The sequence below is a fragment of the Diplotaxodon limnothrissa genome, linkage group LG23 (genome assembly GCF_057381915.1).
Source record: "Diplotaxodon limnothrissa isolate DT_005_m linkage group LG23, D_limnothrissa_male_GT1.1, whole genome shotgun sequence".
Taxonomy (NCBI): Eukaryota; Metazoa; Chordata; class Actinopteri; order Cichliformes; family Cichlidae; genus Diplotaxodon; species Diplotaxodon limnothrissa.
This window is the reverse complement of record NC_140617.1, coordinates 26,284,539-26,299,634: the sequence shown is the minus strand read 5'-3', so window position 1 is coordinate 26,299,634 and position 15,096 is coordinate 26,284,539. Positions and strand designations below refer to the sequence as shown.

Here is a 15,096-nt window from a genome sequence, read left to right as displayed (position 1 = left end):
ATAATTTGAGAGATTTTTAAAAAAACAATTGTGTTTCCTGTTTTTATAACAGGCGGTTTTATAAATTACTTAAGTGGTGTTAGTAAATTTAAGTTTTCAGTGTATTCGTGCACCGTAGAGCCTGAAATCATGCCTATTGTTAGTTCAATTTTAAAATCCTGTATTTATTTCCTGTTGAATCCTTTGATTTCACATGACCTGCTTTTGGTTCCTGGTTTCCCCTGTGCCACCGTGTTTCTGAGTCTTGACATCGAAGCTGCTGTTTGTTGTCAAAACACATGTAAGAGATATGACAGGAGCCAGGATAAAGATGTCTCGAGGTGAGTTTAGTGTCAAAGTACAAACACGTAGTTCACCTGATGTTGAAATAAGGTAAAATAAGGTGTAATTAAAAATGAAAGAAAGAAAAAATAGTTCTGCTGTTATCCCACAAATTGAATTCTACAAAATTTAAAAGAAAAAAAAGGAAAACAGAAAATTTATGACCAAATAAACAGCATAAAAAAATTTCCAGATCCGTTACTCAAGATGAGTTGAGCAATGAATAATATGTCTTTATTGTACTGAGAAACAACATTAATTATGTCACATTCACTTTATATATATATTTTTAAGTCTGTTTACCTTTTATCACCACCAAAGTGCATTTACATTCAGACACAGGTAATGTGTTGATAAATGCATGTATTTCTTTCCTTTTGCCTTTTATGATGAAAGCCTGAATGACGCTCTGCCTTGTTCGTGCATATTTTTTCTTTTAAACCCGGGATGGCTCTAATGAGAATGCATGAAGTAAAATGTACCTGGAACTAGATTTTAGTGGTCATAATCTAATTGTCCTTTATACTCTTTAAACTATAACTTTAAAGGTTTCAGAAGTGGTGTTTTTGTTTTGCAGTACAAAGTTTTGTGGACACATGTTGTAATGTCTTAAAATAATCCACACCTCAGATTTTTGCTGTGGACAGAAACTAATATCTGAACTTCACCTGTTTCATGCAGCCTGGGTGGATGTCCAGGCAGATTTCAAGTAAAGAAATGTTTTGGTTCATTAACATAATCGGCGTCACTGTCAATGAAAGGGAGCTCGTCGTATCGGATCGCTGCCTCCCAGCAGAGATGCAGAGCCTGAGCGACAATGTCCTCCGACATCCTCTGAGCAAAGTCCAGCAGAGCTCTACTGGCTGGAGGGGGATCCTGGAAGCTGCCGTCAGCTGAGCCTGCAATACCTTCAGAGTCGCTTGCATGCTTCAGAAACCCCTCAGCCTCATCGGTGACGGCCTCATCCGGTTTGTCAGAACGGGCTCCAAACCAGCATCTTGACCTGTTACATCCCATTTCACAGAGACGCTGATGGAGCTGTTGAATCTTCAGCAGCACGAGTTTCTACTGGTGACCTTCATGTCTGCAGAAACAGTCAGCAGAACAAAGACATGTTGGTTTTAAACACTTCCAGGAGATGTTTGACCCAACAAGAGCTGTTTATCCTTTCTGGAGAAAGATATCATCACCTTCCGACCTCTCTTTATCCGACAACAGCAACACCAGAGACACCGGGCTCTACGAAACACTGGAGAAAACAAGCCTTTTTAAAAGGTGAGAAATTTCATACACAGTCACATATAAAGTTTCTGTCAGACTTTGGACTAAATAAGGCATTTTAAGGCATTATAAATACACACATGGGTGGCAAATCAAAATGAGAGCCTTCTACAACACACAGTGATATTACAAAATGTGAAAATTTAATTATTTCTTTCAAGTTACCCTCTGTCCTGTGCTGCAGTTCCTCTCCAACCTCCAGAGCTGCTGATAACCAGGCTGCTGAACCAGTTTCCACCTGCTGCTGGTTTGTGGGAGGAGCGAATCGCTGGACACCACCCAAAACAAACTGTTTACCCCCTGAAAGCCCTTAAAGTGCACCTATTCTGCTCATTACCAGTGCCATGCTTTTATTTTTGGACTCATAGTAGCTTTGCATGAGTCAGCTGGTGAATGAATTCAGAATAATCCTTCTTTATCTTACACTGGGCCTTGGTTCAGCTCCTCGGGCCATCCTCTGTCTGAAACAAGCTGTTTCAGCTCCTCGCCCTTTAAACCAACTTTCTTAGCAGAGTGTGTGAGCAGCAGATGGAGCTTCTGTGCCTGAGATGACCATATTAGGAATAACTATGACATCATACAGGCCAGAGAGTAGAAAAAACAGCATGAAACTGAGCATTTAGATTTGGATCTGTCACTGCCAGCTCGTTACTTTGGTGAATTGGTGTGTTTCATCCTAAATCATGACTTTTTAACACCTTAAAGGGACTGTTATTTTCTGGGTGGCTGATGCTGCCACTGCCAGTGCATCAATGGCAATGACGTTACAGGACACTTGGCTTCGATGCAGATGCAGGAGTTACCTGACAAAACAGGATTAGGATGTGAGTGCACCGGCTCTGGCTCTGTGTGAAACCTTCTGTTTGTGAGGGGCAGCCAATCAGAAGAAAGTCAGCTGCAGGCCAAAAACACAAAGAAAAACTAATGGGGCAGACCCTGCAGGCTTAAAGGGAGAGGAGCTACAAAGCTGGTTTGACACAGAGGATGAACTGAGGGGCAACACTGGGGCCCAATGCAAGAAAAAGAAGGATTATTTTGAACTGTGATTCATGCAAAGCTACTTCAGGAGAGTCCAAGAATAGAAACGTGTAGCTAGAAATGAGCAGGATAGATTCTCTTTAAAATAAAAACAACAACATAGTGTTATATCATTCCGTATGTGTCATCTAATAAACAACAAGCGCAAACTAAACTGTAGATTTAGCTTTCCAGTTAACACTTACAGCTGAGAGTGATTTTTAAGCCTCAGCAAACAGGAAGCAACAACTTCGAGTAAAATGTAAATATGGATCATGAGCAGGTGATGGTGCCTTCAGAGTCCTGCAGAGTGGGAGTTTGTGCAGCTCAGAATGTAGACACAGAGTCAGCGGCGCCATCTGGTGGCAAAACAAAATAAAATACAAACAATAGGTCTTGGAGAGGAAAATGCAATGCGCACCTGTCAATTCACTTTTTAAAACTCCCTCTGTGTTGATGTTACCAAAAGAAAAGAAAGAAAAAGCTTATTCTAAGAGATCCAGCTAGCTGACTTAGCTGTGTGCATGACTGAAACGTTTAGAGATGTTTATATCTCTGTGTTTAGGCTATGTCACACTGTAGTGTGGCATTGCTTCATTTGTTCCGCTTTGCATTTTTAAACCTTGTTATAAACACACTTCAATCAAACGTATTTGATTATTTCACATCTGAAAAGTTGTCCTACCTCTTTAAATGTCACTTCTAAAAAAAAAAAAAAAAAAAAAAAAAAAAAAAAAAAGCAGCCAATCATAAAGTCCTGGGGGGACAGGCTCACATCAGACGGCGTCACTGCGCTCACTTCTTCTCTCCAGCATGCTCCTCTCGCTCTGCCTGAGCGTTTCTGTTATCTTCTTTTCCTCTTCGGGTTTTGCCATGGAGATGAACCAGACCTCCAAGTTGCTGGGGGAGAGCGGAGAGCAGTGTTCAGCCTGCGACTTCCGGGAGCACAGCAAGCAGATGAGGCTCCACAGCATCAAGTCGCAAATCCTCAGCATCCTGCGGCTGGAGCAGGCGCCCAACATCAGCCGCGATATGATCCGCCAGCTGATCCCCAAAGCGCCTCCTCTGACACAGCTGCTGGACCAGTATGATCCGCGGGTGGAGGACGAAGACCACGCAACCACGGAGACCATCATCACAATGGCAACAACGCGTAACTAAACAAACCACTGAGGGGTTTATACCTAAAATAAATAAATAAATACATGAATAAATAAATAAATAGTTTTGCACTTTTTTGTGCGTAAATCCTGTGCGTAAAGAGGCGCAGTAAAATAGGATACTGCTGAGGCGCAAACGACCAAACAGACCTGAGCTACGACTTTAAGGCCGTAAATGTTTATATGATATGATGTTTATATTTATATTAGCCATAAAATCTTAATGGCAGATGACCAACAATTATCTTTAACGAGGATTTGTATTTGGTATTACTGGTGTTGAGCGTTTGAGGGAGCCTCCCAGCCTTCACATGCTCAATTGGGGTGGTTAGCACCAGATTTCTGTCGTTTTAATCTGGAGAATTTTAATCTTAGATTAACTAGTTGATGAATTTAGAAGTTATGGTGACGCAAAATACCATTATTGAAGGACAAATGAAACATTTAAGGAGTTATCATACTAATACCACTCATATCTTAAATCACCATTAAATTCTAGCTACAGAATTTCTCCAAATCTGTTCATTTAGTTTTCCAAAAAGGAGACAAAACAGACAATTGACTGACAGCATTAACTGGAATAACATCGTTCAAATGATCAGGGGCACCTCCAGAATTTTTTCATAGGGGTGGCCACATGGGGGGCCACTAAAAATACTGTAGTGGCACAGCAAAAACAGAATTTCCAGTTTTAATAAATATTTTTTAATAATTATAATAATATCCTTTCATGAATGTCTGCATGCATGACAACCAAAAGTTTATGTGAAAATGTTTCTAATGCAACAGCATAACATTTTTTTTGTTTGTTTGTTTTTATATGACTCACTTCTTCCAGACAATCCAATCGCCCAGGACGAATTGTCCTGTTGTCTGTTCAGCCTCAGTCCAAAGATTCAGCCCAAAAACATCCTGAGCGCTCAGCTGTGGGTTCACCTGCGGCCTGCTGACGTGGTTACCACCGTCTTCCTGCAGGTCTCCCGCCTCAAACCTGGCAAGGAGGGAAACAGCACCCGCGTCCGGGTTCGCTCCCTGAAAATTGACACTGACGCTGGTGCTGGCTCCTGGCAGAGCATCGACATCAAGTCTCTGCTGCAGGCTTGGCTGCGTCAACCAGAAACCAACTATGGCATAGAAATCAACGCCTACGACTCCAAAGGAGAAGATCTGGCCGTTACTTCAGCAGAGCCTGGAGAGGATGGACTGGTGAGTCTATTTCCTCTATGACTCTATAAGTATTGGTTTGCAGTAGCCGTTATTTTTATGCATTACACTTAAGCAATGGTTAATTATTGGCTAAATTTCAAGTAAGCTCAGTACCTATGATAATTTTTATAATGAAACAAAATTATTACTTAATAAAGTGAGGCACCAAAAACTATGTGGTCAGGTTTAGGCACTATAAACTATAAACCTTCCAGGCTGTCTTATGCATTACTGTTTAATTTTCCATTTACAACTCCTTCCTAGCAACCCTTCATCGAGGTCAAGATCCTCGACAACCTCAAGAGATCCCGTCGTGACTCGGGCCTCAACTGTGATGAAGAGTCTGTGGAGACACGCTGCTGTAGATACCCACTCACCGTTGACTTTGAGGAGTTTGGGTGGGACTGGATTATCGCGCCCAAACGCTACCGAGCAAACTACTGCTCAGGGGAGTGTGAGTTCCTGCACCTGCAGCAGTACCCACATGCACACCTGGTGAACAAGGCTAACCCACGGGGTACAGCTGGGCCCTGCTGCACACCCACCAAGATGTCACCCATTAACATGCTCTATTTCAACCGCAAGGAGCAGATCATCTATGGAAAGATCCACTCCATGGTGGTTGACCACTGTGGCTGCTCTTGAGGATATCACGCATCCGTGAGGGTGAAACGTCTAACAGAAATGATGCAAAGATTTCAAATATTGCACTTTTTTTTTTCAGTTTGATTTAGTAGTTTAAGAAAAGCAGCCAATAAACAGGTTCCAAAGATGCTAAAAAACATCCAAAACAATGAAATAAGTCATTTCAGTTATTCAGTTTTGGTCTTTGTGTTCTAATCCAAACAAAAATTGACCAAACAGGATGCAAACACACATCAAAAACAAACCAACAGCGAGCCCAGAAATACTCAAAAGTCGCACAAATTTATTCATATAATGATTGCTTACTTTTTATATATGTAACTGCTGTGCTATAAACCTGTAAAAACAATTTAACACAGCATTTAAGCATTTTAAGCATTTAACACACTCAGTAGATACAGAGTAAGAAGCTCATTCATTTTATGTCCGAATGTAAAATGAAGCAATGCAACCAAATTTAAAAAAAAAATGTATTTCAACAGAAAGACAATTTCAAATGTGCAAAAAGAGCATTTAGAGAAAAATCTAAATATATTAAATGCTAAATATATCTAATATCTCATATATATATAAAACGCATTTAGGCAGGATTCAAAAGGTAAAAGTTAGTAAAAGTATAGTATTACAAGTAACTCTTTTAGCACAGTTTTTGGTCTCCTCTGGGAAAATGTCTGTATTTTTAGCTGCTAAATGCTGCACTATGTTCTCTAACTGTGTGTGTGTGTGTGTGTGTGTGTGTGTGTCTGCTGTTAGCTTTGTAGAGCTTTTTTTAAACTGCTCCATGAGGAGTGCTAATCAAATAGTGAATTTTAAACCATAACAGTTTTTACACAACCTTTACAAATAGTCATTGACTATATTGTTATACAAGACTTATTGAATATAAGCTTTTGCTTTTAGTATAATCTTTAAGGCTTTTGAGATAATCACTGTTAATATATTCACTTTTTCAGAAAATAACAGAAGATGCAATCTTACACACATATATCTTTTTTTAATATATCTTTTTTTATTGGTGTGTTTACCCACTTTCAGGCCTTTTCGCACATTCAAGTGTGAGGCAATGTTTGAACATGAATATCTCAAAATATTAACAATAAAAGCCTAAAATATTCGCTGGTATTTCTTACCATCAGAACAATTCAGGTAAATTGGGACAGAGTTATTAAAAAACGTCTGAGTATCGGCTGGCTAAAATGAAAAAAATGTCCCATATTTGAATGCTTTACATTGCAAAAGAAAACTAGTGACACTTTTTGAATGATATATAGTTATATTTTACAATAATGAAAAGTAAAATGTAAAATATTCTTTAACATTAAAATGTTAGTCACAAAAATGGAAAAAAAAAATCTTGTTTTTAAAAATTTGAATACCATCTGGAAGCTCCAGAATTTTTGATGTATTCAAACTTTGATCTGGACTAGCTGCTGATATTTTTTTGTTTTTAGGGTACAACGTGTCATATTTGCTGGATTCAACAGGGAATTTGAATGAAAAAAAAAAGTAAATATCTAAAAGTAAGTAATTGCCATATAAAGATGAAATTTCACAGCAGTCACTTCATATGTCCAAACGTTGGGCCATTAGTTTATTATGCAATTTGAAGATGATCAAAATTAGTCATTTTTTAATGAATCTGTCCCAAATTAAAGATCCTGATTCATTTTCATGGTAAATGTGAAGCTGAAATTTAACAGCAATCACAAACTCAAAGTCAAACTTTGGACCATAAAAGTTTTATTTAAAAGATGTTTGAGCAGATGAAGGACCCCTGTGTAACTCCCTGATGAAGGCATCTTTGCTGAAATTAGTTTTGTAGGTTAAAACTAATTTCATCATGTTTAATTGCTATTTACAGAGTGCTTTGCAGAGCTTGGATTTGTAAGTAGTTTAACTGTCTGAAGCCACAGAGTTTGGCTCTTCGATTACTTACATACTAACTGCATTAATTCAAACTTGGCCATGTTTTATATGAACATTCACCATTGAAATGGGATAAATATAGCAGGAAATAAGAAAAAGCAGAATAGGCCACCTTTGAAGAAAAACATGGCTTATCCAGCTGTTGCTTTTCAGTTACAGTACTGTGCACGATCAGAAATCTGTATTATTGTTAATGTTACTTTCGTATCTCCAGTGTTTGTTAAATGTTCTGTATGCATATAAAAATGCATTTTTAACTTAATCAGCACTTTGTACTTTGGTGGACTCACTATGGGGGTCTAAATACAGTAATATCAGATAATCATATGTGCAAATGTCTGGAATTTTCTGCCATCCTAACTCAACTTTCACACAAAAAATGACTTTCAGACTGAGTAGATGGACCCCTGCTGCTTCCTGTCCTATTTTATGAAATCGTGTCCTGATATGAGCCTTGACCAAAGCAAACCCTGCAGGGCATCTTCCATGTGCGCCTTTATTTTGAAAAACATGAACTGAATGACTCTGATCTGGCACTTTGTCCCTCTCCCTGTTCCAGCACTCATTTTAGAGGAAAAGAGTTGCTCTTTTTTTCCCTTTTCTTTTTCTTTTTTTTGAGGACGTTGTTGCAGGTGTTATTCAGTGTTGGAATTTTATTTTGCTGTTGTATTTTTGTCGTGGTGGATTGTGTGCAGAGACTTTGTCACGTGTTAACTGGAGGCAGGAGAAAAAGCTATTGTGGGGTAATTTGAAGTGAAGATTTGTCATAAATGAATTTAGTCTCTTTATTCTGAGTCTAAAAGTTGAATGTAACCACTGCCTCATAAAGTACTGTCACATTTTGGTACATAATTTGTTTGCCGTGTTCTCTTCGTTGAGCTTTGTGACTTCAGTATTTATTTGTTATCAACAGAATTAGCTTTGAGAAGTCCCAGCGTACTGACACATATTAAAGTGCAGTACTGTGCAAAAGTCTTGTGATACTCCTAATTTCCTTATATGGTATTAGGAAAAAGGGAAATATATAATTTCTTCAGGAATAGGAAAGTAGTCTGCAGGAATAGTTCTTCATGCTTCCTGAACAACATTCAAAGCTCTTCTTTCTGCCTTTCGTTGTTATACTAGGATCTAGGAAATCTAGGATCTGTTTGGGATCTGTGTCAGGTCTTTGCTGGATTATGTTCCTTTTACTTAGGGACATGAATATACATTGCTAGGCTTGATACTTCTGCTTTTGTCCTCCCCTTGTCCAGTTTCCTCAACTTTTTAGAGATACGCTGCACACCATCCTGAGATATGTTAAGTTTTCTGCTAACAGTAGTTTATTATAAGCAGCCTGTCAGAAAAACACATAATTGTTTTTGGGGTTTTTTTTAACCAATTTCTTTATTTGAATCTATGAAAAATGCTAACAATAACACAGGTTGACAGAAATAAATGACATTTTCATACCAACAAGGTGATTCCTAAACTAGCAAAAGATACAGTTTAAATCAATTCTTTGTTGTCTGTTCATCCTTAAGTTAGGTGCCTTTTTATGCTTGAATGATTGACAGGACAAAGTCCCCCCCCCCCCCCCCCCCCCCCAAAAAAAAAGACAAAAAACAAATAAAATATCCTCTCAAAATGTCCAGGTAGAAGGATTGAACTGAAAATGAGTGAAAAAGGAGCCAGTATCAAAAGAAACATTTAGAAAGACCTTCAGAAAGTCTGGAGAACTGTTGCTCAAGACCACTTAAAGGAATTACAACAAAATCTGTCTAATTGGACGTAAAACAGAAAGAAATGAGTATTTTTGCACTTTTGCACAGTGCTGTATACCACTACATCGTTGCAGTGATGTGAACCAACACTGTTGGTCAGGAAAAATAAGAAATTTAAAGGCGTGTTAAGTTCAGGAAGATCCACAAAAGGATCCATAAAAAATGAATCAGCTTTATTGTGTGACAGTTTGTAACGATTGCGGTCTCAAAACACCTTATTATGTAAAATCTGAAAACTAAACCTATAACAGAACACCTGCAGTTTGTCAAACTCAATCTCATCAAGGACCTGACATGTGAAATGCTTTACTGGGATGCTTTTATTCAACAAGAAAATACCACAGGTTGTTGTATAGCATGCTCTTACAAACATTTTGATTCAAAAATTAACAAGCTGCCTATACATTACCATAAAGATCGCAGTCATGCTTCTGAATATGACTGGTCATATGGAGCATTTGATAAAATCAAATACAATTTTCTGAACGACCTCTCGCCAAATGGAAGATCTGACTGAGTGGTTTCCTCTGCTGTGAAGCACCTTGTCTTTGTGACTCCATCACTTTCAGAATTGGCACACAAGAAACATTTACATGCATTTATGCTGTTCAGCAACTTTCTGAAGACTCTGTTCTCCTGTTCTTGTGTCAGATATATACTGTAAGTTTAAAAAAATACTGTAAACATCTAAAGCAAAACTGGGTTGTTATGGCACCTATTTTTAGTCTCCGCCACCTCCTCGGGGAGATTTCTCTGTTTTTAGCTGCCAATCAGACGGTGAGCATTGTTGTTTTTTTAGAGCTTTGATCTGAAAACTGCTTGATGAAAGTTTGGTTGTAATACTTTTTTCAGTTTTGCAGATGAACAGTAAGAGGTGGAATTTATGATGTGAATGACAGTGGTGGAAAATCAGTTGTGCTTATTGCCAGCTCTATGTCCTTTCATTATTGGGCTCTTTTAGAGTAGCTCGAACCCTCCTCGGCTCATCCTCTGTCTGAAACAAGCAGTTTTGACTCCTACCCCTGAGTTTATTGTGCCTGAGCTGACCATATTAGGGATATCTCCCCCCCCCCCCTCTATGACATCACACAGAGCCAGTGTAGAAAAAATTCAGGAGCCTTTCAAGCAGTCTGAATCCTGGATTTTGGCTCAGAGCGAGGACTTGTACATCCCCTGACCTCGTGTTTTGTTTTGTTTTTTACTTTGCCCATGTTTAGTCTTAACATGCATTTAAACAGTTTATATAAGCAGAATAACTTTCAGCCTCCTTCCATGGAGGACAAATCTGGAGAAAGTCACTGACTGGTCCAATAGTGTGTAAATAATCAGGAAAGTTTGGCGCCGTCAGCCATAATTCAAGCATGAGAACAGAAAGCGTGACTTAGCAGGGAGGTTTCAGCTCAATTTGAAGCCGCGTGCAGATGTCCTGACTGTTGTTGTGCTTCACGGGGGTTTCTGACCCAAACGTCTTTGTCCCGCTGTTGGAGCAGAGCATCCACGGGTGACACATATCCACGTGGGTGACTGTGCAGTGAACTGAAGTAAACTCATCACACTTATTTAGTGTGTGAATGTGTGTGTGAATGGGTGGATGACTGGATATGTAAAGCGCTTTGGGGTCCTTAGGGACTAGTAAGGCGCTATATAAATACAGGCCATTTACTTATTTAGTCTCTTGTTAAAATTGCATAGGCAGGTGGCAGGTGCACTTAACAAACAAAGATGTTTTTTTTCCCCCTGCAAAAAGCGTGCTAACGTACAGCTCTGAGTTTCCTACTTTGAGGTCTAAACATCAGGCTGTGTTGCTGCATTTGAGGACCAGAAATGTGTGAAACTCTACCTGCTAGTTTTTGCGTAGCCTTGCTGATGAAGAGAGACACGCTGAGCTTTTCTTTCTGCCACACTTGGTCTGTAAATATGGGTTCATTTGTCACCTTTATTGTAAATTATATCCAAAATGGAATACAACCTTGAAAGAGTATAATAAAATAGAGTATCTTGAATAATGTAGAGTATTGTTATTAATCACAGATATTTTTTTTCCCAAAATCATAAGTATAAAATTATGGAATCATCTTTTTAAAACAAGTTGTCACAAACCTAAATATGCAAAATAGTCTGCAGTTAAAACTCTCAATGAGCTGTTGCACCTGGCTGATCGAAAGGAAGGATGGAGCTAATAAGAGAGTAATCACTTAAATATTTACTTCATGACTAAGGTTTAAGAACAGAAAAGGAAACTTGCAGATTTAAAGTAAAAAGAAAAAAAATAAAGAAAATCAAATATTTGTGGTGCATTTATGTTCAGTCAGACGGGTCAGTAAACGCCAGCAAATGTCAGTAAATGAAAGGTTCATTGGAGAATTAAGTTTACAGCAGCAAGTGAAGGCATCAAACGGTGAGACGCCGCCGCTAGGGGGCGTAGTGACATCATAAGACAGGTGTAAGAAGACCGAGGGAGAGATGATTGCGAGTCTCTGAGGGTTGAAGTTTTCTGAACAGCGGTTCGAGTTTCTTCAGGTTAAAAGAAAAGACTGGAGAAAGAGCGACACCATCACCTGCTGGAGGCTGTGGAGAGAAGGTTCGTTTACAGTAAGTCAAAGGTGTCGAAATTATATAAATCATAAAATAAGGGTTAAATTTTCAACTCTCTTCAACTTTAGCTCATTTTAATTTCTCATACAGTCATAATTGATTTTTATCTGCCGTAATATGGTTAGTGGTGTTTTCACATCTATACAGTGGTAAAATATGCAATATTTTGTATATCTAAAACATATTTAAAAACATAAAAAACATAAGGCTGATTGGGGCAGTTTATCTGACATGTATGTTAGCATTTGTAACACTGAAGATGCTGCCTGTCAATTTAAGGTTGGGGTGTGGCAACCTGGCCACAACAAGCTTTGGTTATGTGTTGTTTTTGTTTTATCACTGATTTAGGCTCTGGGTAAACATTTCTAAGACACTTTAGTGTTAAAGGTTTAAAAACCATCACTGAGCGGGGTTTTCAAACTGTTTGGAAACTGCTGGATGAAAACAGCCTTTTTAAAAAAGAAAACAACTAGATGCTTTAATGGTATTAACACACCCCCCCCCCCCCCCCCCCCCCCCCCCAGTAATACATCACATTCACTCTCTTTAAAAGGTTTTCAGTGTAAATCATTAGCAATGACAATTTTATGACTTTATCATAAAACTATAGACTGTATGTAAAAGATGGTAATTATAATGTTAATGTTTACTTACTGCCATGTTGGAGCCAAAAGTCACCAAATGTCAACAAGTGGGTGATGTGCTAAGTTATCAGCTAATGCTAGCTTGGTTAGCAAATTGCGCCGATAAACTGTACAGCTATAACACATAGACCCATTTACCTGCTAATCAGTTTCAGACATTCTCAAACTTCACAAATAAAATCCATATTATTTGTCAAATAACTTCATTAAAATGCAACAAAGACACAAACAGAGTCCAGCGATCCTATTCAGTGGCTAGATGTAGCCTAGCAGACAGCTAACAGCTATTTAATTATTGCCGTTTGGCTCTGTAAACAGGAGCACCTCCAGAACATTTTCATTGGGGTGGCCATATGGGGGCCAATAAAATACAGGGGAGCGGTGACGGGAAATTGTGAGGGACATATAAAGTGACACAATACGAATGACAAAAATTGTTTATGCAAAAATAAATAACAAGTTAAGGTTTCAACTCATTGTACGGTGTCTTCCTCTCACTTATCCTCACCTTTATCAAAATTATTACCAACATAGGACATTCTTGCCCAGAGGGGGCCAACAAACTTTGTGGGGGTGGCCCGTGCCCCCTCGGCCCCCCTTGGTGGTGCCCCTGTCATTAAATGCTCCGTCTTTCCTTAGAGTGAGCTGGTATTGATGGAGCTCACTGAACCAGAGGCGTCATGCATGCTGTGGACTACAGAGATGACCTGAAGCTCTCAGCAGGGGAGATGAAGTGGTGGAGAGAGGTGGACAAATGGAGAGGGACAGTAAAGGAGAAGAACGTAGAGGAAGAGGAGGACACAGAGCTGGTGGAGGTGCTGCTCCAAGGCAGAGCTCCGTGGGGCTTCACACTGAGGGGAGGCACTGAACACAGAGAACCCCTGATCATCACAAAGGTAACACGCAGAACTTTGTGCTTTTTGTACAGTGATTTAAAAGAACATGTAATCATTTTTTTTACTCATTAACCTTATTTACCTGTGAAGGGCAGATTCAGTTGCCCGTCTCTTGGTGTTAAAGAACTGCCATCAGGATTTATTTAAACTAAGTAGTGTCCATTTTGAGCCAGAAAGGCATGGACTGATCGTGTATGTGTTTGTCAGATACATTTTTAGGGAGGAGAGTATTTAAATGAATAATAAAAACACAACATAAAGTTAATTTATTGCAAATTGCACTGTAATAAATGCAGTAAAATGTCTTTTTTTGTGCGTGATTACAATAGTTATTGCTAGGAGTGTTTATTCAAATGGAACAACAAACGTCGATGGTGTTACCAGAAAGATTTGGGAGGACTGGCACTACAGATAATTGTTACACTGGGTTTAAGTGTTTCAGGTTTTTAACTATGTTTCTGCCTCCAAGCACATCTCCATATCCTTTCTCAGCAGTGCATACACACAGAGCTCTGCAACATCACAACTGGTAGTAGATCGGTTACATATCATATTACTATAGTTTTTAAAATACAGCTGTTGATGGGAGTCAGACACATCTGAAGTTTTTTTAATTAATGTCTGAAATGTTTAACCAGATGTTCAAATGTGTGGTTTGAACAATACATTCCCAATATACTAGCTAGTAAAACTAATTATTCTTATTTTATGAATGTGCAGTGCCTAAATAGGAAATGAATGGCTAAGCTGTATGTTGCATTTACCCTCTTGAGTGGAGTGATGTGTTATCAAGGAGTGTGTGGACATTTAGCGTCACCCATTGTAGCTGCATTTAAAATATGATTTGATTAAGAAAAGAATCGAAATAACAGTTTCGAATGCATAATTTGTACATCTGTTAAACTTGACTAAATGCTAACTTGTTGGTTTTAAAGATTTTCTTTTGTTATTCTGTTTAAATAATTAGTAACCTATTCAGCAGAAACATCCATTTTCTCTTCAGTATTTCATAGTTTGCAGTATTTACAGTAATAAACACCTGCAAGCCTCACAGGGCATGCAGAAAACACATGCATGTGACGCAGTAAGAGTGTTTTCTGATGGTCAATAATGCTTACATTCTTCAGTACATCTTCTAAATGATTTCTGGTATATTTGGAGTCAAAATTAGTTTTTTAAACCTCTTGTCTGCCACACTTAGTAACTCTGGCCCTTAATTTTTAAGAAATACTTTTGTATGTTGGCTGTAGATATTCAACGCATTGGAGAATATGTCAAACTCTTGTGTCAGAGCACATTTGCAGTTTCCTTGCACTGTAACGGGTAATATTTGAGATTTGGAATGGGAAGGATGGACTGATGAACAGGGATCCCCTCGATCTGTTTCATTTCAGTTAGATGTCTGGTGCAGAATTTAAACCCTGTCTGTGCCTGAATCATTGGACTTTAATTAGAGCCGCTGAAAGCAGTGTGAGATGTTACACCTGAGGTTGAAATGTGCCCTCAGCGGTTGCAGAGTAACTTAACTTCAAATTAATTGGAAATTTAGGGTCATATTCCTGAGAGCATTGAAGCTTTTGTCTGCCTGCTGATCAGTGGGGCAGCAGCAGCCTTTTCCATCTGCTGCTGCATGAAGAGGTAC

At 38.8% G+C, this 15,096-nt stretch overlaps 1 protein-coding gene and 1 long non-coding RNA gene across 2 annotated transcripts; one reads left to right on the top strand and one right to left on the bottom strand.

Annotated features, from left to right (window-relative positions):
- Positions 1-543: 543 nt before the first annotated feature.
- Positions 544-1,825, bottom strand: LOC146608208 (uncharacterized). The gene is made up of 3 exons (XR_014905141.1): positions 1,768-1,825; positions 1,512-1,570; positions 544-1,405 (listed from the first exon to the last, which is right to left on the bottom strand). It is a non-coding gene; the product is annotated as an uncharacterized LOC146608208 (long non-coding RNA).
- Positions 1,826-3,432: 1,607 nt separating this feature from the next.
- On the top strand, positions 3,433-5,630 carry LOC146608207 (growth/differentiation factor 8-like). The gene is made up of 3 exons (XM_085348405.1): positions 3,433-3,772; positions 4,618-4,985; positions 5,250-5,630. The coding sequence occupies exons 1-3, from the start codon at positions 3,433-3,435 to the stop codon at positions 5,628-5,630; spliced, it is 1,089 nt and encodes a 362-aa protein (XP_085204531.1).
- Positions 5,631-15,096: the final 9,466 nt, after the last annotated feature.